The sequence below is a fragment of the Thunnus thynnus genome, chromosome 22, assembly GCF_963924715.1.
Source record: "Thunnus thynnus chromosome 22, fThuThy2.1, whole genome shotgun sequence".
NCBI lineage: Eukaryota > Metazoa > Chordata > Actinopteri > Scombriformes > Scombridae > Thunnus > Thunnus thynnus.
Genome location: NC_089538.1, coordinates 18941476 through 18967237, shown reverse-complemented (window position 1 = coordinate 18967237; position 25762 = coordinate 18941476). Strand labels below are relative to the sequence as shown.

Sequence of the window (25762 nt, the reverse complement as noted above, 5' to 3'; positions counted from 1 at the left end):
ACGTAACGTCGACACAAGTGATCTTGACTACACAAAAGACGAAATGCTTCCCCCCCACCCCATTTTAATGGAAATCAAAAGGAATGTGGTGAAGGCAGGGTGTGTCCGCTTTCAAGTGCGTTTTGAAAGCCGTGTGTGTGTGTGTGTGTGTGTGTGTGTGTGCGTGTTCGAGCAGAATTATGTGCTAGTATTTGCATGTAGGAGAGTCAGTACACAATGTTATTCACCTGCGTTTACACAGGCATGCACCGTTTCAGCAGCTTTTGGTGCTCGATGGAATCAGAAATGCTCAATTTGCAGAATTGAAGATGCTTTTTGGGTTAATCGTTAAATAAAAGTGAGACTAAATGGATCAAAAATTGACTTAATTAACAATTATAGACTAATCTAAAGATCACATTATAGTAAGCATGTCCCAGAAACTACTGCAAATACTACAGGGATCATAAATTTTACGTTATATAAAATAATAATACATTCCAGCAAAGTAACACACTGTGATTGAACTTGGCTTCATAAAATATGCAGCTCTATACTCACCATAGTAAATAACAAAATGGCATCAGTCCATCTGAACATCATTCTATATTTTCATGTAAGGATGTTCTGTTGTATCGAGGAGGAGGATCAATATAAATGCAAACTACAACAGTTTATCTAAAAGAACAGAGTGCACTTCTAAAACTACGACTCTCTCTGAATAAAATCCATCCTCTCTCTTTCAAAAAGCTGCACTGTCACATATAAACCGAGACGTTTTGCTGACAAGGGATTTGATCATGCAAAACAGTACAATGTCTGATCTAAATCGCATTTAATAAAACCCAAAAAAGTTCACCCAAACATGGCTGATATTGCTCAAATTTTAATTTCCAAAACCGTTTGAAAGTCTGCAGATCCATAGAGGGATTTGTGTTATTCTTCCAGCTTTCAACCCTGGTTTTTTTTTTTTTAAGTTAATTTATTTGATTATTCATTTGCCGCTATCCTTGTCCCCCATCTTGCTTGCGACTCACACTGAGCTAATTAAATTCTCTGCACTCCGCTGCTATTTTGATTATTCTGCTCCGTGTGTCCGACGTGGACGTCCTCGGTAACTGTTTGTACCCCCGTACGCGTCGGTCACCCTCCCGCCCCGCAACTGTTGATCCTGATGCTGATACGGACATGAATAAATAATACAAATGTGTATGTTTGTATTTATGAATGCGTGGGCAAGACAGAGTTGAGTAATAACATAACTTATTGATGCAGCCTCCATTGACTGCCCTGGAGGGCTTTTGTTTCTGTGAATATGTGTGTGTGTGTTTGTGTTTGTTTGTGTGTGTTTGTGTGTGTGTGCGTGCGAGCCTCCCACCTCGTTGCCGTACATCATGAGGTGGTGGGTGGTGATAAGGGCTTTGAAGACCACCACCCAGCTGGAGTTGGCCGTGCGCTCGAAGAGCGTGTCCGCCAGCTGGGGAATGTTCACGTTCATCTCATTAGTGCAGTGGATCAGATCTGCCAGACACAAAAAAATAAATAAATAAATAAATAAATAAATTAAAAAAAACAAGGACACACAAAGAGCCGTGTTACTCAACAACACAAAACAAAGCACAGTTACGAGAAAAAAAAAAAAAAAAAAAAGCTTTTAAAAAGGTTTGATAACCCTGATAGACAACGACAAATTGATTTTCACACATAGACAGAAACATGCAGACGGCACAGGAATACCAAGGACGGACAAACACGGCGCGCTCGCTTGGGTTGAATTCTTAAGTGAACAAAGTGTGAAGGACAGGTGCTCGCTGCACAACTTTCTTTCTGACCTTCTCTTACTACTCTCCTGACTTTCACTCCGCCGCGCCGTCTCCTTCCTTCTTTTCTGTTCTCCGGAGAGACATGTTAGCAAAAGTTCAGGTGTCATTCATTCAACTGAACCTGGAAGAAAAAATTGAACCTTCCAGCTCAAGAATGTCAAGTTACACGACGTGCAGCCACAAAAACTAACAGATAGATGCTGTTATGTTGTTGTGATATACATAAGCACAGAACTTCTGGGTTTGAATCTGGAAAAAACCTTTTATCTGTCATTTGGATCATTTTAATCAAAGGTTTTTCTTGTTTTTTGTACTAATCTTTATTATATTTACTGTCTGCTATGTTTAGTATAAACTAATGTGCCAATTTGTGCCATCAGACTGTTAAAAGAAGGATGAGTGTTTAATGTATTACCATAGTTTTACTTTCACAGCTTCTTTAGAGTGGTTCTCAGGATCTTTTAAGTAGTCTTAATCATTTTGTGCTGAGAAGTTACATATTAATAAAGTTTATTCTACTCTTTTTTTGCCCCCCATACACACACACAAGCAGATATACATTGTGCACGTGCAATGCTAAATACTGTACAATGAAGCACAGTAATGCAAAGTAAAAAAAAACAGTTCACTGCCATCAAGACCATTAAAAGTCTCTATATACACATATATATACACACACATATATACATAAGTTTATACAGCATTTTAGCATATTTGACAGCCTTAGCATTCATACTCAATGTTACACAGTTTTTTGATTTAAAAAACCATGTAAGCAGAAGGAGAGAAAAGTCATTTAAGTGACAGAACAAACAGAGCAGCTGGGAAAGCTTTTACAGAGCTGTCTTGGGTTTACCACCCAGTTCTTATATGTATTATACTCAGATGCTCAAAACAAGAGTGCAAACGTGTTTCCCATTTCTGTTTTTTTTTTAAAAGAAAAAAAAAAAAAACAGCCTAAATATGCAGACTTTGTCTATTTGCACTTTATGAATCAGAGGGTTTCCCATTAAAATACCCATTTCAGAGGAGAAAGAATTTCTATTTCTTTTACACAAAGAGAGCGAAGCCCGAGAGGTTATTATCGAACTATGTATCAATGTTGGACCGATACATAAACGCCTATTTAATTTGGAACCAGTCAACTTTATTCCGGAGGTGCCTGATCTGATCTGATCAGATAGCAACAGCTTAGCCTCTCTGCTCTTCACTCTTACCTCTTTAGTGGAGATTGATTTGAACTGGTTCTTGCTCGGGTCCCCGAGCTTATTATTATATAAAAGATTCAGATTCTTCACTCACAATATGTAACACACACAGTGATCCTCTCAAGCACAAACATCAATACACACACACACACACACACACACACACGGCTATATTGATCATTCACATCAGATATCAGTTGTTTTTTTTTTTTAATGTTTGTTTCATTTCTCCGGCGTCTTCCACCCCTTTCATTCCTTCGCCTTTACTTCCAACCCGGCTCTCTCTCTCTCTCTCTCTCTCTCTCTCTCTCTTTTTCTCTCCATCCACCTCCTCTCCTCGTCCTTTGTTCTTCTCCACAGGACATTATGAGCTGCCGGCTCTCACACCTGGTAACTACGGAAACAGCTTCTCATTAGACTACTGGAGGACTGTAGCAGGGAGAGTCCCGTCGGGAGACTTCATCATCATAATCAGGTGCGCACGCACGTACGGGCACGCGCAGGTGCGCACGCGCACACACACACACACACACACACACACTCATCCAATAAAGCCAATCCTTACTCTTTCTTTCACTCACTTAACGCATTATCTCCCTCAAGCACTTGCCCACACAGACAGTAACAAAACACAGTAGACTTCCAGTCCAGCAATATTCTCAGTCATTCACCCAAAATGGCAACTCCCCACTTCTCCCCTAACACACACACACACACACACACACAAACACACTAGACAGTGGGGTATTTATTCAATACAAATGAGGGTAGAGTAATGTAATACAATGGTACATTACAGCACAATACATCCATTTAGCTGCATTTAGTGGTGTGAATGACAGCCAACCAGAACAACATTTACCGGGTGACTGAGTGTGTCTGAATTGCCGTTTTCGACACGTAGAGTGGCAGGAGGATAAATCACAAGATTTCATGCCTGTTGGAAAATGTTCCAGCCTCATGAATGCATCAGCATGTTGAATGAGCCTTTTCAACACCCAGCCTTGCTCTGAGTGTTATTTCTCTTAGCTTCACCTCGTCTTTCTGTCTCTCTGCAGCTCTTTTACCCTCCTATTGCATCGCTGCATGACACTACCAACGCTGATGAGAAACAATTAATATCTCTGAACTGGAAACGGGCGTTAAGAGCGACTGGTGGCTTTGTTAATTAATTAGTTGCCTCTGCAAATGCCACACTACTCTTCTATTTTCTGTCCAATCAATCTCTTTTATTTCTACTGCCACCTTTTCCTCTCCATCTCTCCTCCGCCATGTCCATCTTGCCTTCTTTTTTTTTTTTTTTTTAACAGAGCTCATGTTTTTTCATTAGGTCTGGAGTGGTGTGAGAGAGAGAACTAAGAGAAGGACTGATTAGGTCTGTAGGGACACTTATGCACGAGTGTGTATGTGTGCGAGTGATAATGTAAAGAGGGTACATGTGCTGACTTAATCAGGCGGAGTGGAAAGCATTAGATGCCACTGATCCCAGAGCAGAGAGAGTGAGAGAGAGAGAGAAAAGGAAGGGAGAGGCGATTCAGGCAAATATACGGCAAAAAAAAAAAGGAGGGTAAGGGGGAAAAAACGAAGGAGACGGAAAGAGAACAGAGAGGAGAGGGAGCGAAAGAGAGAGGAACGAGGAAGGAGAAGAGTCAAATAGGAAAGTAAAAAAAAACAGAGAAAACATGATAAAAATAGAGAGGAAGACGCAGAAAAAGAGATGAGACATGAGTGCCTCTTCATCCAGACAATTTGCAGGAATCCACACACAGCACAACAAGCCTCCCCTTTTCTTTTCTGACGTGATCAGCAGCAGAAACAGGTCTGGGGGATTTTTTTTTTTTTTCTTTTCTTTTCTTTTCTTTTCTTGCAAACCCTGAGCAATTATCCTGACCACAAATGGAAAAATACACAAGATTCAGCCTGACAATCCTCAACAGCGAGGCTCTGCCCGACACCTCGCCATCCTGTGAGCAATTACCTGCACAACAGCTGCACGAAGAATCTGACCCGGCAAACTGGCGCCGACACATTACAAGACGGTTAAACAACAGAGGACTGAAGCGCTCGGTGTAGGCGAAAACGTTACACGGTGTCATTTTTGAGCGGTTACGCGTGTCAGGCTATAGGTTAATATGCATACAGACTCTGCTAATGGCTTGACAATTACTTGTTCATAACATCATGTATTCTTTTTGAATGGATAGAGTACAACTCCTACATGGGAGTGTTGCATTATGCGTTGTTTGTAGCCTTAATGTTGCTAAGCTAGCAAGTGTCTTAAAGTCTCAAGTTTATAGTGAGTGTGTTATAGTGTTTCCTTAGTCCAGTTTAACGTGCAGGAGTTTCTGAAGGATTGTGTGACGTGTTGTTCTGCAACGGAGGAAACAAACTCATGACAAGTGAAAACAAGTCCAAAGCATCTTCCGACATCTCTGCTGCAGAAACGGAATATGTCAAGCTGCCAAATACCGCTGTCACAGATCATAAGGAGCTCAAAAAGACAAAACAGGGAGACTTATAAATGCTAACTGCAGGAGAAAATAATTTTTGACAGCTTCCGAGAGCCTGTTGGGAGAGTGTGTGAGTATGTGATTATACTATGATGTAAGTTATATTCAAAAAGACAGGTTATTTTTCCAAAAACAGTCGTTGGAAGCTAAAAGTCAAGCTAGCTCTGACCACCTACTCACAAACGAAAGCTACATCACAACTTTTCTAAAAAATGAATAGATTAGTTACCAGTTAATGGGTGCTGGTCTGTCGAAAGCAAAATTAACCAAAACTGACATCCCTATTCCATTATTTCATATCTTATTTTGTCAACATATTTGCTGTTTGTAGTTTATGCAACAGATTACCATTAGTTACCATGTCTGAAAAAGGCAGAGAGAAGGGTGTGTTCTAGACGTTATAGGTTCAAACTGTAAGAGAGATAACACCCTGGTCCAAAAAAGGAGGCTGTGGCTGATTATTAAACCTTATAAAAACACATTAGCAATGTGAACTTAGACACCTGAAACTGAAACTCACATACACACACACACACACATATGTGGGAGGACTGACATCTGAGTAAATGTGATCTCATTTCTAACAGTGGCTTATTCTGTTCCTCTCTGATCTGAGGCCCATTGTTATTGGTCATCTGTTGACCTTTGTGGCCCCTTCATAGAACCACAATAGACCAGAGACTTCCTGGTACCGAGGGACCAGTGCGAGAGCTGAAGAAACCAGACTCAGGATGTGATGAGGAAGTGTGTGGCAGTGTGTACTGGGGACACTTCCACTCAATAAACCGAGAGATATATTCAGTTTATGTTGTCAGACATGCCTTCAAGCATCTACAAACTTGTACTGGAGATGTATTGCTGTTTGTGTGTGTGGGTTTGTGAGAGTGTGTGTGTGTGTGAGAGACAGGTAGACAGAAAAGAGAGAAAGCAGGTGGTCAGATCAAGCAGAGGAAGAAGGGCAGGAGGAGGAGACAGACATCACATATGGCCCAGCTGGCTACCTTCAATCTGTGCTCTCCACTCTTCTCTTCATCCACCTTTAAGTCCCCCATATCCACCCGCTCCCAGGCAATACTCACTAACGCATGAACATACAAGCTCCTGTTTCTCTATCCACTTTCATCTCCTTCTTGCTCTCTTCTAATCTGCAGGAAAAACTTGTCTCCTGTCCCCGACTCTCTTTGTCTGTCAGGTGCATCGTCTAAGAAAAATACAACTCTAATTGATCTTTCTTTCTGTTTTCATCCAGCTCTTGTGTTACTAATATAACACGTTGACTAATTAACTGTTCCTCCTACGCATCTTTTGTCTTTGTGGTTGTCATGTTACCCTCTTCCTCTGCTCTCTCGCTGTTATACTTAATCCATTTCAGCCACACATGATCAACTGGCATGCTGAAAGATGACACAATGGTGCCAGAAATGGCTTAAAGAATCCCCCACAATCCACAAAGGGCATCTATCATGGAATATTTAAAATGCTAAATATTAACTGCAGTTCCCTCTGCAAGCAAAAACCACAAAAACACAATATTCCTATTGGTAAAAAAATACTGTAGTAGTTTTAATGGATTCTTTCCCAATCGAAGCGCCTTTATTCTGCTGTTAATTTGACAGGTTAAGTGTACAGATGTGGATGATTGATTAAACAGTGATCAAGAATATATTGATCAACGATGCGTGGAGATGGTGCAACATTACTTCTGCAACTCCATGGTACCATTTCTCTAACTTGTTTGTTTTAAGTGCCATGCATCTGTGTTCTCACCATATTTATGTTCTTGAAATGATGCAATTTATTGTGTAAAACTATAATATTCAAGCAGAAGCTGCAATTTAATATAATAATAATAATAATCATAGTAAAAAAAAAAAAAACCCACAAGGAATGCCACGCAACTTTACTGTTTTTGTTCACCATCACCGCTCTCATCGGCATTGTCTTCAGACTCAGCAGACAGCTGTTTTCTGCAACAACTATAACAACTATACCTCAAATGTAAGTCAAAGTTAGCAATTAGCTGGTAAACCTAATTGAGCATTTAGCAGCAAAGAGCCAGATATTTCCCTCAAGAGTTGGAGGAGACCAAAAACAGAGCTAAAAGAAGAGTAAATATTGGACTTTTATTCATCAGGTAGACAAAAACACGACTCTTAATGAATGATAATGTTGCTTCATATCTTCTGGGTGTGTAAATAGCTAACTATTTGCTAACAAGCCTGCCACAACAACATAAAACATTGATATGTGTAGTGTTTGTTCCCAAGAGGCCAAAAAATGTTTCAAACACCTAATTTTCCTAGTTGTGCTGCTGCAAAAAGCCCATGTCAATTGTCTAAATAAAGCTTTGTTTATTATTATGCACTTGTTTTTTTTTTATTATTTGTTGTATTAAACTCTGCTTATTTGATAATTATTTACCACTAACACAGCTTCCACTTAATTAGGAAACTGTTTAAATCAAGTGACACAGTGACAGAAAATAAAGTTCAAAAATGCTTGTTTAAAAATTGTCCTGATGTCTGCAATAAAAATAAATTGAAAAGGGTGTTAAAATTGCTTTAAAAGCTGTTATCCGTTGGCTGCATATTACTATGAGTAGTCTTCACATTGAGTTCCTACCAAGATTTGGAGAGTGTGATCTACTTCAATTAATTAAACAAGCCCCCTGTCGGGAAAAAAAATCTGGGTGGATTAACCCTTAATAACAGACCTACAATGAGCTTCTTAATCCTATCTTGACATCTTTTAAAACCTTGGTCGGGCCTGCAGGGACATCAGTGCCTTGCTTTGTGTGCTTGACACAGTTCAGTCCCTCCACAGCCCCTTCAGAGACCACCAAGGGAAGGTCAGGTTCACATAGCTGGAATTCCTAAAAGAGGGATATGTAGGGAATCTTTCTGGATAAACCGACATTGACGACCTTGGGCGTCAACTGAGACTATTATGTAAAGAAGACAATATTTTCACACGTTCATTGTCAAAATACTTTTTAAGGGACACGTGACTTCTGATGTAATTACTGAATGCTGCAGGGTCTTTCTGAAAACAATGCTGTCCTACCAGCCTCTAATAAATTACTACAAGATTTGTTATTCATTTAGTTGCCCACTTTACCTGACTGCAATGCTAAAAGAGTGATTTTACCACTAAAAGTAGAGCTGAGTCTCACAGAGCCTGAAATTAACATCCGCCAAGCGCCAAATGCAGGTAGATCTTCTGTTTTGCAAGTAAATCTCAGAGGGCTATCCTCCACACTGGCGGGTAAATGTTTGTACCAAAACAGTGATGTAATAAAATATCTGGCATGATGGCTCAGAGGATATTACTCATGTTTGTCCATGTGCAGTATGCACCATATGTACGCGTCTAAAGAGTGCCGAAACTGTAGGAGCACTTGAAACAGTCTGAGGCAAAGGAGTACCAGCCACAGACCATCTTGAGTGCTCCTAGGTTCGCCAAACAGAAAACCTACCGGCATCTGGTGCTTGACAATACCTTATTATCTCAATTAAATGTACTGCAATGAATGTATATGTGACACAAAAAGGCAACATATTATTTTGGCTGGTAAAAAATATGCTTGGCTGGGGGATTTTTTCATCTACCAGTCCCCTTGGCAGGTGAGTCAGAAAGTTAATTTCAGACATTGAGTTTCACATCGACAAACCACAGACATTCACACTTTACACAATCATCCGAAATAGGGCAAAGAGCACAACGTGTGAGGACTTAAGTATATCTGACTATTAGTTGTACTTAGTCACAGGAATTTACATGCAACAAGACAGAGGTCATCCTTGTTTCATGCTCTGAAGTGGCTGTGGTTGATGACTTGCATGGATTCCTGTTATCTGGACACGTTACAGGTTCATATTACGGGCTCATTTGTTATTTCATGACTAGGGATGGGTTCAGAAAGCCACTTCCATTTTAGATCTCGTTCGCAGTCAGCAAAATACCCAAAATGGGTGAAGCTAAGATCTAAAGAATCTTTTATCGAAGGTATCGAAAATATATACTGTTGGTGACGGCCTCTTATTTGTAGCTGACTGTTGTGGTCGCACAATTCAATTCAATTCCCTTTAATGACAACACAGCTAAGCTTGTGGACTTGTTGAAAGGTAAACCTAATAAGACTCGATAAAAGATTCGAAAGGATTCAGATTCGATAAGCGGTTTCGATACTGGATTCAAACTCGATAAAATACTAGCAAACTGCATCCTCATTCATAACTGTAGCCTTTTTCAAACCTGACTGAATTTGAGGATTTGGGACCAAATGATGCAGCCTGGGAACAACATTCAGTTTGGCCAAAAGCAACTTGCAGCTGGAGAAAATTCCTCACAACAAATATTCTCACGTCAAACCACAGAGTCTGATTATCAGGAATGTGTGGTCATATGTGCAGTGTATCGACAAAGAGCAGACTTATTTGATATCTATTTTGTCCAATTACTTTCCCAAAGAACAGGAAAACATCTAATATATCCTGATTTGTGAAGGATTCCTGTATCATTTCTTTGTGCAAGCAAATAAAATTCTTTACTGATCTCAAGGGAATTTTCTCTTTCTGATTCTGTCTCTTAAAAAGGAGGTCAGAGGTCAACTGCATTATGGAACAGCACATCTAGTGCTGGTAGCGAATCAATGTCTTGCCCAAGGACACATCCAAAGGGTGGATATTTGCTAACAGTAAGGCCTGAGTGTTAGTCATCCAGTTGACGAAGGATATCTACTCCACCACCTTGCGGTTCCAATCACTCCACAGGGAATTGAGATTATCAAGGTTTAATAACACTAGTAACCGAACAAAGGTACAGCCGCAGAGTTGACTGACCTTCATTCAAAGTCTACACAGGTACTGAGTAACGAGGGGGGACGTACACACGAACAGACAGCACACAGATGAAAAGCCAGACGCAGAAGGCATCGGGAGGAGTGCGGCCCCAATCTGTTAAAGATTAACACTCCGCAGTATCAGCACCTTGTCTGGCATGTACTAGTAATCTCTTTCTCTCCTCTGTCAGTCTCTGTGTTAGGGACTGCAGAAAGGGTTTGCCTCAAAAGAGGATTCCCCATCCAACCCCTCCCTCCCCTCTTTCTTCCCTCCTCAAATCCTCCTGATAGGAAGAAGAATAGAGAAGTGTGAAGAATTGTAAGAGAATTGTAAGCCAGCTAAATTTGAAATCTTTTCCTTTCCATTTTGACCTTCCGTACATACTAAGCCGGCATTTTCTTTTCAAACCCCTGACAGTGCTTTGCGTAAAATGTTTTCAAAAGTGGATGAATGTGAACACACTCGTTTTGTTTGGTATCGTGGAGAGAGGACACAAATCTTTGCCTGATTTTCCGTCACATCCAATTGCTTCTATCATCGCTCACTTCACTTTGCTGCCTATATACCTGCATTTATTTACAATTTTATGTTGTCAGACAACTTATAAAGCATTAAAAGAGTGATATAGTTATCTGACTGTCTCAATCCAGCAGCACAGGAGTTACTGTTCACCTTGGTTAACAGGCAGCATTTATAAGCTGCAATCAAATCACAATTTTATTCTCATTCGGATGTCTGAGTACAGAAACAGAAAAATGTCAGTGACAACAACTAAACTGTGTCTCTAGCTATGTTAAAACAGAAAATATGTTATCATGGAGCGAAGGAGGTGACAGAATTAACTTGGATTATGCCCGTCTGTCTACTGAAAGAGGATAATGAAGAGGGGGTTTAGGTGTTTTTTTTTACAAAGATGTAAGAACCCTTATTGTCATCTCATCACAGTTACATTTATACTTTTCAGTTCAAATGCCTCAGATGATGGCATGAAATTGTGATTCCTAGGGCATTGGTAAGAAGTAGCATGATACAAGGTAAGTATTTAAACTTATGAAGAATTATAAGTTAAGGTTTAAAATATAGAAATGAAAGGTTGAGTTGGTGCAAGCAGTTGAAACTGTAGCAGCATTCATGAACACGGATTGTGCAAAAGATATACATTTGGCTAATATACTACAATACAGAAATACAGAATATACATATTTCAATACTTCCTTTCTTGGAGAAGCTTTTTTGAAAATTACCCGAAAATGTGGACAGATGAAAAAGAAAAGTTTGAAGTCTTTGTGACAACCCTCCTTGATGAGGACTGATTATACTTAAAGCAGAAGAGAGCAGGAGGACTGTAAGGATGTAGATCAGTATCAGCACCAATAACAATCCAAAGACCTTATAACTCTGAATGGATATCTGACAGATGTGCTGATTGCATAGACGGGATAGTATGACATTTGGGAAATGCTCTTTCTTACTGAGAGTGAGATCAGAAGGTCGATACCACTCTCGTAATTTGTTCATTAAATATGAAGATACAGCCAGGAGACAGTTAGCTTAGCTTAGATTAACATCAAGTCTGGAACTCTTGGCAAGAAAGCCAATAAATGTATTTCCCCCAAAATGTTAAACTACTCATTTAACTATATTGAAGGCAAGGTAAGTCGATTTTATCTATGTAGCCCAATATCACTGTTTAAACTACTGTTTGTTAGTTGCTGTTATTAATTAAATGACAATGCAACTTAATAAACATTCAACATCATTAAAATTAGCCAAATTCACTTAAAGTTAAAAAGTGATGTGTGCTTACTATAGCCTTACTGATACAGGGTTTTTGATGCCAATATCAATATCAATATTTGAGAGTTTCAAGAAATCATGTAGTGGCTGATATAAATTTTCTTTATACAACCTTTATCATTAATTAACATTCTTGATACGGTTCCCTTAAATTAGTGTTGTTAACAATTGCCACCAAGAGATGTACTGGGCAGGAAATTTTACAATAGTGAAAAATGTCCATCACACAGCCAAAAAATGTAAATTTTTCTTAAAAACAATGCCTTAAACAATTATTCGATCATCAAAATAGTCGTCAATTAATTTTGTCGACAGACTAATTGATTAGTAAATCGACTAATTGTTGCAGCTCTAGTGACACTGTTTCAAAACATATCTTTGGCATTTCTAAACTTAGATTTATTGACATATGTAATGCAATATGCTAATTGAAAAAAAAAAAGCACTGTTGTCAGATTACTGCTTGGCATCTGCTAAAACCCCGGAGTATAGGTATCAGAATCTGTATCTGAAGATAAAAGGTAGGATCAGTGCAACAGTTAGGTAGGAGGACAGGGAGGGAAGAGAGAAGGATGGGAGGGATGATGAAAAATGACGTAAGGAAGAAGGAGAAATAGACGGAGGGAAAGAAAGAATTAAGAAGATAGTAGAAAAGGCAGAGAGGGTAGAAAGGCAGAGTGTCACCAGGAGTTGGTCTATTAATAGAAAGCTTTGGCTCTATAGCTTTAATTCTCCCCTTGAGGTCTTAAATACGAGCGGTTTCTCCTTTCTTTTGTGTCCCTGTCTCTCTAGGGCTGAATTCACACCAAATCAAGCGTTAGGGTAAAAAAACCAGTCCACCTATTCATTTGAATGGGGGTAGTGCGTTTAGGCCGGAGGGGGTGGGGGCCACAGTGGCACCACACCGGCCTGCGGTGAGAAAGTTGAACCAGAATCAACTTTTGGAGAAACGTAACCCGACGTCACGCTGCAGTGGCCAATCACAGCTGGTGATCAGACTGTTCAGAGCTGTACAACCTGCCATGAGGGAGGACAAAGACGTCACCAGGAGGAGGGGAGGACATTTCCCATCGTTTGATAACGTTAAAAGTAAAGTGAAGCTTTGCTGTCAGCTTCCCGAAAAAGGAGAGAGAGAGAGAGAGAGAGAGAGAGAGAGAGAGAGCCAGCGAGCTGAGAGCACCAGCGAGTGAGAGAGAGGAAGAGAGCAGCGTTGGTCGGGCAAGCTAGAGAGTGAATGGAAGCAGTGGTAGCGAGAAAGCTGGTGAATGAGAGAAATAAAAAACATTATTTCCTGATTGTTTCACGGCTGTTACAAATAAACACACCCACACCCCCCCGCACAACCCTGCAGAGATGCGGTGCAACGCCTGCTTTGGTGTGAATACGGCCTTAGTCACACACACACACACATACACAGAGAGAAAGACAGACATAAACTCCCTCTCCTTTCCCAACTGCACTGTTTTCATTGGGGATTCAGGACTGAAGTCTCTGTGCGAACATCTTGGGGAGGGGGGGGGGGGGAACGTCTGCCGGTGTCTTGTCAGAAAAAGAGAGTGACACCGGCACAGAGAGAGAGAGGCAGGCAGACAGACGAACATGCACACAGGTAGAGTACAGGAAGAAAAACAAGCAGTTGAACCCAGCCAAAGGCTCCCGAGAGAACACGGCTAAAAATAACCCGACATCAGAATGGGACGGGAACAGAAGCACTGAATGTTCCCAAACACACGCACGCTAACAAACACACACACACACACACACACACAGATAGACAAAGCCTGTTTCAAACCATGTACTATCATTACTTAATACACCAAATGTGATGTAAAATGAGCATTTAGAGATCCCTCTGCATAGTACAGTACATTGGATTTGTGTGGACAAAAGGACAACTTTTACCCCAACTAGTCTGGAGAAGTTTCCCTGGATATATAAAGGTTAAATAAATAAAGCAGCCTAATTCTCAAGATGCTGATAACTGCACTTCCTGATATGTGACAGCAGCTAATATAATTAATACAGGTCCACTAGTTTGCTGTTGTAATTCACAACAACTTCACTTATGGCTAATATCCAATGTTCTTTTCAGGCTCCATGAATTAACCTTGTTTCAAGTTGAGTAACAAGGCATTTTTCAAATAATTCAATAGGTTTCGAAAGTGTTTTGAACCAAAAAGGTAGAAGAAAAAAAAAACATGAAATCATTTAACTTGCCTTTTTTTTACTTTCAAGCTGCATTAGTTGATTTTTAACACCTAGGGGGCAGCAAAACAAGTTACTAAAACACAATACTGACATATTATCATGTAAAGTTCTTACAGCAAACAGTTGTGGCCAGCACACGTGGAGCAACATTATCATTTATTGCATATTTCATTATCGTTGTTAGCCACTGTGTTTACTAAGTAGTGGCTAACTTGCTGTAGTAGCATACAGAGGGTTTATCAGAGTTTTTTCACTGATAACAGCCGTCCGCCCCTGCTAGAAGTGTGGTTGTTGAGAGCAGTAGGAGTAAACCAGAAAACCAAGACCATAAGCTAAAAGTGCATCAAAACACCATGTTAAGGTGCAGAGTCGGTCGATCTCTATGGGTTCATCACTTCAAGTGACCCCTTTCGCACTATACACAGCCATTTGATCTATTTCTAATACAAAAATATTGATTAGTGCAGCTTTAAAAAGGTCCAATTCTCAATGATACATCTACAGCAACACTTGTGATTAACCACATTACATAAGATGCGGGGTGTTAACGAGCCACCGGTCCATCAATATTGACTTGAGGACAATTTTGATGATCATTTAAACATATATGGACCAGTGCCCTGGCCGGTGTGCAGATTCACTAAGTCACAAGTGGCATGGCTGAAAAAGCAGGAGGTTGTTTGGGATGTTAGTAGCAGAAAAATTGGTTAACCCGATTACTTTTGTAATATATAGGCTGGGGAAATTAAGCAGAAGAAAATTAACTACATTTCAAGCAATGACATGACTAATGTAATGAAATCAAGCAACATAAACCCAACTAAGGCTTTGAGTAATGTTACAAATATTTTATGGATCCTGAAGCCAGCTTGTACTGCTTCTTTGTGTTGTTTTATAGTATGATCTGCTCACGCAAGGTCCTTGTTAATGTACTGTGGAGTGATATTTGTTCACTCAAACACTGCTTGAGTGCACAGCGGTCATTACATACTGTATTCACTGGCTATGTAGCGTGTAGCATGTTTGCAACTGATTCCGTACACACTCGAAGAGACTGAAGCACTCACACGAGAGGCAGAGAGAACATTGCAAATTTTAACCTCATCCCACACACACACACACACACACACACACAAACACACACAAACTTCATGTGCATTCCCCTGGGCTTTACTTGAAACAGACATATCCAGACAATCAGCAGTAAGCCTTTTTTTTTTCTGCCTGGTTGTCTAAACTGGGCCTATCTCAGCTCTGCAGCCAGGGAGGGCCCGTCCCGCTCTGTTTAGATAGCATTAGACTCACCTACAATCACTTAGGACACAGATGTCCACACCATGTTACTAACCAGATACACCCAGCAGTAGGTCTATCAGGGCTGGAATCAATGCAACAAAAATAGCGGGAAATGAGCTGGACTACTTGTATCCTTAAATGTCCTTAAACCACTTTTCTTTGGTGGCATTCAGTGGAAGTCAACAGATCATTCAACATGTGTGTGCAGAGTGTAATGAGAGAGCAGAAAAGTAAAGAGTAGAAAGAGGCAGAATGGCAGTGAAGGAAAACAATAAATATTGGGAGGAATCGAGACCGAGTCCACAACAAATATATTGATCGCTGAAGTCGAACTGAAATTTGAATTCTCATTTTTTTTTTGTGTGAGGAAAAATAAATTATAAATGATATTGAAGCTGGTGTGCATATCATTACATTTTTCAAAAGACAATAAAACCAATTTGAGCATATTTGTGGATGTGTTTTCCTCCTTTTTCGACAAGCAGTGCCCACCAAATGCAGTATTCATACACTCCTATACGCACATGTCACTTAAACACACTCCAACAGACATGACTACATGTTACACACGAACACAAACATATGCACACATGCCCAATAACAGATCTGCCAAGGTGACCCATAAGCTCCTGTCTGAAATAAGCCCCGAATATACTCCCAATGGACAGCTGCGGACAGCACAAATACGTAGTAGTTCTGTTTAAACTGCTTTCCGGAGGATGCGTTCCACACATGTGCAGTAGGTCGGCGTCTATTAATTGTAGGGTAGTGGCTGCGCAGTCAAAACAAATTAGAGGTACACGGATGTCCGCAAAGAGCCTACGCGTACACCCTCTGATGACGAAATTTACATCACTCGGACCCTAGCGTACCCTCGCGTACTCCGAAATTATAACACCGGCTATAGAGCTGTAAGGTTTGAATGGGCACCAACCCACTAAAGGCAGAAACAGACCACACATAAAACTGAGCTTAATAACACACTGTGTACACATAGTCACTCTATTTGTCTCCTAAACTAACCCAGAGACACAAACACTGTAGCCCAGACAGAGCCAGTCCAAAAGGTTGGAGGTATGGAGAACTACTCTAGCACCACATCAATTTGTCATGTAAGTCTAACCTAGTTTCAAGGTTTGGCTGAATATGTCCCAACATGATGTCAAGGGACATGTGGGCCAGCAGCTCAGCCACTTTGTAAAAACAATGTGGTATGTTGTATTAAGCTACCATAACCTTAGCTGCTATTGAGTTGAAAGGCCCCTCAAAATGCACTCAATAACCCGTTAGTCTGACTAAGCAGTTGAGCTGAAAGCTGAAAAAAAAGGCATGTTGGTTTGTTGAAACTGCAGACGAAGGGAAACACCTGCATACAAGACGAATGGTCGTTTTGACAGGTTTGTCTGCTACTTTAGCAACTCTTCTGCTACTGTTTAAAGTCTGGTGACAGTACGGGAAACAAAATCTACCCGCATATGATCCCTTTATGATACCTGCTAAAAAAATCTCAACAGCTATTAGATGGATTGTCATGACATTTTGTACTGACATTCATGGTCCTCAGCTAATGAATGCTAATGATGTTGGTGACACGCTGACTTATCCTCTAGTGCCACCATGAAGTTCATATTTATGGTTTTTAGTGAAATATCTCAAAAACCTTTGGATGGATTATCATAAAATTTGGTACACACATCATGCCTCCCTTAAGATGAACTGTAATAACTTTGGTTATCCCTTCACTTCATCTAGCACTTTGGTCCAATACTTTGGTTTATGACCAAATAGCTACACTTTACATTATTGCTAATTAGCAAACATTATAGCATGCTAAGATGCAAAGCTAAGATGAAGAACATGGTCAACATTATACTTGCTAAACAGCAACATGTTAGCATTGTCATTGTGAGCATGTTAGCATGCTGAAGTTAGCATTTGGATCAAAGCACTGCTGTGTACAGCCTCACAGAGCTGCTGGCATGGCTGTCTTGGCTAGTCTTGTTTAAATCCTCACTGTCTAAAAGACGGCCAGTGGAGAGTCCTATAAGGGTTTAGAGCAATGCACCGTTGAGACATAAAAAACATGTATTACTTAGATTTTTTTTAGTGATTCCAACTGGGAAATTCACCTGATTCTGCTCTCTGAGAGGTCAAAGGACAACATCACTTAAAAGGACAATACTTCCTTCAGATAATGCAGAATCACTGTGTTGAGTAATTTCACTTTAACAAAGAGGATGCTTGCTGACATAAGGACCTGAAAGTTCCTCCTGCTTGCCCACTTTTATGCTATATACCTTTATTTATTCAGGATTTATTCAGCACAGTATCTTCTTGACATCTCTGAACTTAAATGTAGGAAAACAACACAGTCAACTGACTTCTAACAGTCGGTTTGGGCTGAGCAAAAATATGAGCAAAATACTTTTAAATATTATTTAATTAACAGTATAAAAAGTCTCCCAGAAATACTTCTGTAACATGAAGTCAGATCACCCCACCGAGTTTATTGTCCCTCTGCCCTCATCTTCCGTCTTATCTTCCTCCCATTCACTCCTTTGAAGACAATAACGGACTAATTTTGGACAAAGAAGACAGATGGTTTGGAGGAGGCGTGAAGAAGGCCATCTCCAGTACATCAGGCCGGAACAACCATCTCTGAACAAAGCCGGGGTGGGACAGCAGCATTGCTTACCAGACACTTACATCAGTTCTTTCACACCTCCATTTATGTGACTCCAATGACTCTCACATGACTACCAAGGGACTCTCATGTGATGTCAAGGTGTGAATTGCTCACAGAGGTTAAGTGCTCGAAAAACATCCCTCCAATCATTCAGCTGAGCAGATAAATGGCGAGAAAACAAAGTAATTCTTCCAATTGACATTTATTTCCTATTATTAGATATACTGGACATCCCATTACTGGGAACCTTCATTAGAGACTCATTCACTACTTCTAAGAAATACTCAACAAACACCCAGCTCCAGCACATAAACAAAGGTTGTAAAAACACCATCATTACTGCGACGGCAGCCGATTTCACCATTCAACTTCCCCTGTCAACTAAAGTCCATTTAACACAAGCCAGTTGGCTGGTTTGCTGCCATGACAACAGAGTGCCGGTGGAGGGGAAACTAGACTTGACTTTAAATGTCACAACTTCTCTCTAACAGCTGTAAGATGGTGAAACAATCAGCGTTTCAATGATGCCAAAGTGGAAAGAAGTGGCCTCAGAGTGTGTTGCATGGCAATCACTTAGCTGCTTATAAAAGGCTGGCTAAAACACACAATATCTCACCTTGACAACCTGGAAACTGCGAGCGGGCGTGTGAGCAAACACAGGCATATTCCAACACATTTTAACCCTCCCTCATTGATTTTTATGATGATCATTTCCCCAAATAGAGGAGCTTTTCAAACATGATGGGAAGGACTCGTCATTTTTGCCGCTGACTCACAGACCAGGGTTAATTGAGGTGGACAGTCACAATCATGACACTAAATGGCTTTAAAACGGCACTTATTTTCACCAGTGGTGCATGAATGTCACGGCTGCTCCAGCTAACAGTGTCCTCCCACCCACCCACCCACCCCCCCCCTCCCTCCCCCCTCAACCCAAACCATTGCGTGCTCACTGCTGGCTGCGGGCTGGCAACGTTGAAAGGCTTCTGCCAGGGTTATTCAGTTATTAGGTCTTCTAGATGCAAATACGCCAGTGAGATCATTCACAGCTTGCTGTCAGACAGTCACAGCTGCTTGCGGTGAATTTGTGCCAAGGGAAGAATGATAGAAAATGATGTTTGTGTGTGTGTGTGCGTAGGTAGATAAAAGGCAACAACATAATCTAACCTAGGTTTCTCAGTGTCAAAGCCTGTCAGGTTTCCAGGTTTTTCTAGGTTTCTCTCTGACCATCGAGGCTCTGCAGGCATGCAATTCACAAACTGGTGGACTTGTTAGCTAACTCACACGCTAACTACCTGGCTGGCTGGCTGGCTGGCTGACTGGCTGGCAGGTTAAGCTGCCAACTGCCCCCTTACCTTCCTTGGCTCTGTTCAGACCTGTAGCATCCTGTTTCCTGTAGCATCTGTATCCAGATGGTTCCTAGATCCAGTTAAAAAGGAACTACAGCTCAAACCTGGCATCTGAACGCCTCTCAAGTGTCTTTACTGACTACTTGTGATTCAATTTCACTTCTTTCAATGTCACATCTTTATACTAGCTGCAACAATTAGTCGATTATTCAATAAGTCAGTCGACAGAAAAGTAATATGTGGGATAATCGATTTATTGTTTTGAGTCATTTTAAGAAAAAAAATGTCCAAATTCTCTGGTTCCAGCTTCTGAAATGTGAATATTTTCTGGTTTCTTCTTTGACAGTAAACTAAATATCTTTGGGTTGTGGGCTCTTTGTTGGGATAAAAGTATTTGGCAGAGGCAAATCAACTGCATCATACTGTGTTTAGGAGGTTTTCTTGTACTTTATACTGACTCAGGCTGACTATTCAGTCAACTAGTTGCACTAGTTAGTGAGACAAGCACGCTGTATGTTACTCAGTGATTCGGTAACACAGCGTTCATTAGGAGAATAATGAAATGTTATTTTTTTACCTGATATTCAGCTGTGGGTTGTAGGCCATTTTCAGATTTTTGTGATCTTACAGGTTTCTCTTTTGTCAGGCCAAAAAGCTTTTAAATCGTTTAAATCCAATATTTCCACACATTATACCACTCCGTTATGCTCTTCTTCTGTGCTGGATTTACATTTAAATTTGCAGCGGCTCGTTGAGGCAGGATAGGACAGTTCAAGGAAATGTTGGATTTAAACATAGGTTTTGCCTCAAGGGAAAGACAGACAAGACATCTGTGAGATAACAAAAACACCTTTAAACAATAAAACTCACTGTTGGACAACAGGTGAGATTAGTAATTAGAGCTGCAACGATTAGTCAATCATCAGACAATTAATCAGCAACAATTTTGATAATCAAATAATTGTTTTAGCCGCATTTTAAGCATAGTAAAAGCCAAAAACTAGCTTATTTTAGCTCTCAAATGTGATGATTTGAGGCTTTTCTGTGTCATACATGACACTAAACTGAAGATCTTAAGAGTTCGAGCTGTTGATCAGACAAAACATGACGTTTGTAGACGTCACCATGAGCTTTAACATATTAAAAACAGCCATTCTTAACTATTTTGCTGCATTTCATAGACAAAACGATTCATCGATTAATTGAGAGTAACTGGCAGATTAATCAGTCATGAAATAAGAAATACTAGTATGACATTTTTGATTATCCACTTCAGGTTTGCATTAGGAACGCTACACATGGATCAATGTATTGAGTGTTGAGGTCACAGTCAGGACTTGGGACACACTAGCGTTCACTACACTATTGACGCACCGACCATCTCTAGATGTGAACTGACCCCTTGGATCCCAATGAACCCTCCATATTTTCTGGATACACTCAGATCTGTTAGAGCTGCGCCATCAGATCATAATGTAGAGTATGAATAAGGTTGACTACATGTATGGTGAACTACTGTATGTACCTCACCTAGCAGCTTGTGTTCATTACTTTACTGCCTGGTTGAATCGGATGGCTGGCAAGTTGACTGAGTAATGATCGAACAGATTGCCTGTCAGCTTCCCCGCCACTGCTAACCGACTCACAAATTGACTACCTGCCTGACTGAATGACGACCTAACCTATAACCTGCCTTTATTCCTGCCTCACCAGTCGCCCTTCATCATACTCGACGGCGTGACAGCACCGGACGTTACACTTTCATGGTATAATCAAAACGAACAAATAACATGACAATCAGGCCTTCATGCGATGCACCATTCACCGGCCGTTCCCCTCCCTACGGCACCGAGGTCGTCGCTCTCACAAAGAAATCAATATCCCACAATGATTAAGCTTGACGTGGCTGTATTGGCTGTAAAGGTCTGGCCAAGTTCACAAAAGGAGCGGAGACAATACATGACTTTTGTCGAACGTCAGCAGCCGAGTCCTGCGAGCGAGCAGCGAGGAGGAGTTGACGGATGTGAGGCAGCTGAGCCGAAAAGCATTGATCAGACATGTGTGTCCCATGCCGACAGAAAAAAGGCTGTTCCCAGAAGCAGAGCTCCAGCACATTTCGTCCCAGTAACGTCCAACATCACGCATGTGCTTGACTCACTCTTTATTTTTAATAAATTTATTCATTTATTCTTTTGTGTCGCCCCACTTGCATCACCGCTACTTTCAACATGACTCAGTTTAATTTCAGTGGGCTTTACTGGCAAATGTAACAGCTTAAATCTACTCATCATTAGCAAAGCAAGGATCAACTAGCTATAAAATTCAATCCGTTGGAATAACATCAGCGACTGAGAAGCAGGTATTTGCTTTTGCTGATTACATTCTGACAAGTACTGTAGCGTGGCACAGTCCCTTCTCTCCACTGACACGCCTGAATGTGTCGTGCGAGAGGTTTTTTTCCCCCGACAAATTAAGGCCACCGAGGCTGTCTTGTGAGGAAATATTCTTGTGTTTCTGTGATTTTTTCCCCCCTAACATGATCCGTGAGATTTCAGAGTGCACAGCGGTGTCGGTGTCTCTCCTTGAGAACAAGGTGAGCACAGGCTGTCCTTGCCGGGCTGCAGGTCTGATGAAAGACCTGCTTTCTGTTGTTTCTGTCACTTGTTCTGTTGTTTCTGTCTCGCCTTGAAGTCTGTACAACAGGAACCTGCTATAAGAGTTTTGTAACCGAGCCAGGCTCGCAACACTACATGCTTTTTGATGCAAGTCAGGAATTGTCAAGCGTAACAGTTGTATAGTTTCACAGACGCAACGAGTTTTTAAACTGATCTTTATGAGCTGAATTAGCGAATTAATGGATTGTTCAACTTAGAGAAACTTAATCGCGGACAATTTTGACGACTGATTTCATTTATCAAGCAAAAGATATCAAACGTTTGCTAATTGGAGATTCTCTTTTCTTAGTTTTACATCTTTCAATATGGTACATACTGTATTTAAGGTTTATATTTGAGACTGTTACGTTGGATAAAAGAAGCTATCCGAAATGGAGCTGAAATGATTAGTCGATCGACAGAAAATTAATCGTTTTGGTTATCGAGTAGCTAATTTTTTAAGCAAAAATGCTAAACGTTCTCAGTTTTCAAGTCCTGAAATGTGAAGATCTGATACTTTTGAATTGAGTAGCTTTTGAGTTTTGGACTGTTGGTCGGAAGATAATAAGTCTGAAATTACATAACAGGCATTTTTCACTATTTTCTAACATTTTAACAATTAATCGATTAGTTGCCAACTATTAAATTAATCGCCAACTATTTGGATCAACAATTAATCGCTTTGAGTCATTTGATAAGAAGAAATTTTCCAAATTCCCCGGTTCATGCTTCTTAAATGTGAATACTTCCTGGTTTCGTTAGTCTTCTATGAGAGTAAACTGAGTATCTTTGAGTTGTGGACTGTTGGTTGGGACAAAACAAGACTTTTTAGGATGTCACCTTGGGCTGTGGGAAACAGTGATGGATATTTTTCAATATTTTCTTACGTTTTATAGACCAAACGACAGATTAAGCGATAATGAAAAGAATCTGTAGTTGCAGCCTTAAAATAATACATCATTTAATCTAGAATATAGTCTTCAGGCTAATCCATAATGAAAGTAATCATTAGTCTCAACTTTGATTAAACACTTTAAGGATATTTTGGCCTTTTGTCACATTAGTTAAGCAATTTTAGTACATGACTTTGGGCTGTGGTAACTTATAAGTGGCACCTGTCATCTTTTGTGGCATAATTATTGCTTAAAATCAAAAGGTCAATCAATTCAGACACCAAAGACCAACTCTGGCGTTACAAGTGTTAACACAGCTGATGTTTCACTGTGTAAAGAGGGGCTGTAGATGAGCTAAATGGCCATAAACAGCAGCAGGGTAAAATAGTCTTCCTGGTGGACTCGGTGACGCTGTCCAACCAGCCAGGTACTGTACTGTAAAGGAATGTGTGTATCAGAGCTCAGAGGACCGGTATGTCTGCTTTTGAAGCCTTGCAGCTGGCTGACAACACGCACACACACACACACACACACGCGCATGCATGCATCCATAAAGGTATACTCACAATCAAGGTGTTTCTTCTTGGGTCCGCTGACTTCATGTGTGGTGGCTTTGCACACAGCCTTGCTGATAGCAGACCCGGTCATGCTGTGCTGCGCTGCTGCGATCCGATCCGTGATAGACTGGCCCGACATCGCTTCTCTTTCTCTCTCTGCTTTCTTTTTTCCCCTCAATCAGCTAAAATATCACAATAACGATCCGATCAATGGATCAACTCCCTGCGGGACACAACTCAACGTGACTTCACTGTCAAGTGGAGGTAAAGGGGGAGGCGAACTGTGTTTTTTTTTCCTCTTTCCAGGTGCGTACAAAACCTGTGCAGCCTGCAGCAAAGTCAGATCACTGATGGCAACAAAAAAAATATGCAGGTACAAGAATATCTGATTGGCTTTGCACTGAAAACCACAATCAACAGCTGATTTGCAGTAAGCTTTTGTAGTTTTGGCAACAGTTTATTCCAACTATCTAGCTATCTATCTAGTAAACAAAACACGACGACACTAATCTGAGCTAGTCTGTGTTAGCTAATGTTTCCGTTGCAGTACTCGAACCAAGAAAGAGTCCCACTGTGGAATTTGTAATCACTGGAAATTACTTTCTGGCCACAAATAAACATAAACATAGCTAACTGGCTGGTTTGTAACCTGGATGCTTTGTTTCGGGGGTCACCGCAAGAGATAAGTCCACCTCGGAGAAAGCAAATTTAAACAAAAGTAATCCGTGAATCCATCAACAACAATCTCGACAATCCAAAAAAAAAAGAGAAAAAAAAAGAAAAAATCTCGAGTTCCTCCTCCACGTCAACTTGTTAGCTTTGGACTGTTTAGTTAGCTATCACAGGTCGCTTGGCAAAGTGTGTGTTAAAACCCCCCTCGGGCGTAAAAAAGTCACTCAGAATTGAGCAGCGCATTGTTTGGAGGTTATAAGAAGAGACTGTGAAACTGACAGCCAGGGCAGGTGTCGTTTCTCCCGGTGAGAAAGGAAAGCGAGGAGCGGTGGGTGTTAGCCGAGATGCTAGCGGGGGTTAGCTAACCTGCCAGCCAGCCAGAGCGAGCGCGAGCGAGCGGGCGTTAGTCTTGACTGAAGAGCCGAGCCGGCGGACCCGTTAAGTTAAAAAATGACAGCTCCCTTAGCTCCGTTGTTTCCCCTTCTCGGTCCTCAGGCTCGGTTGGTGCTGTCCTTTCGCTGTCGCCTCCACATTATCGGCTCGTTGTTTTTTTTAAACCGACAGTCCCGTCCCGTCCTGCTGTCTGAAAAAGTCTCGCCAGAGGTTTCTTTTTGCGGACCGACTGACTGGCTGGTTGGTTGCTGCTCTGCCGGACAAAATGGCAGCGTAAAAAATCAGCTGATCTCACAACTGCGCTGCCTTCAGAGGCACCGCCCAGACTCGGAATTTATAACACTTAAAATGACATTCCGCGCGTTTAAAGGGATAGGTTCACAGTTTTTCAAGTCTTACAGGCAGGTGCTCACATGAGCACTGAACGAGTTTTTCTTGCCATAATTATTCCTCTTGTACATACTGACTATCAAAAGATCCTTTCATAATGCACGTACAATGTAATTGATGGGGGCCAAAATCCAGTCCTACTTCTGTGCAAAAATGTATTTAAAAGTTTATCTGAAGCTAATATGAAGCTTCAGCCGTCCAAATTAGTCAAATAGTCATTTTAGTGCCTCTTTTTGTTACTATACTTCCACCACAGCTCTACAGGGAAACACAGAGAGGGAATTTAATGCTAAAAAGACTATAAATGTGGCAGATATCCACTTGATATGACTGCTGAAGCCTCATATAAACTTCAGATAAACGTTTAAATGCTGTGGGATCTTTTAATAGTCAGTATGAACAGAATGATTACAGCGAGAAAACCCTTTTTAAGTGTTCACATGGACACCTTGTTTTAAGACACACTTGAAAAACCGTGAACCCATTCTTTAACTTCTACTTGTGCT

At 40.8% G+C, this 25762-nt stretch overlaps 1 protein-coding gene across 3 annotated transcripts in view; it reads right to left on the bottom strand.

Annotated features, from left to right (window-relative positions):
- The window catches only part of si:ch211-200p22.4 (phosphatidylinositol-binding clathrin assembly protein), an 82426-nt gene extending 57279 nt beyond the window's left edge, over nucleotides 1–25147 (bottom strand). For 2 of the 3 annotated variants that reach the window (XM_067578971.1, XM_067578973.1), the window contains exons 1-2: nucleotides 23811–25147; nucleotides 1358–1500 (exon numbers count right to left, since the gene is read on the bottom strand). In XM_067578971.1, the coding sequence (XP_067435072.1) occupies nucleotides 1358–1500; nucleotides 23811–23940 (273 nt within the window). In that variant the 5' untranslated portion in view covers nucleotides 23941–25147. The remainder of the gene's footprint in view (nucleotides 1–1357; nucleotides 1501–23810) is intronic. The other variant, XM_067578972.1, reaches the window with a different exon arrangement.
- Nucleotides 25148–25762: the final 615 nt, after the last annotated feature.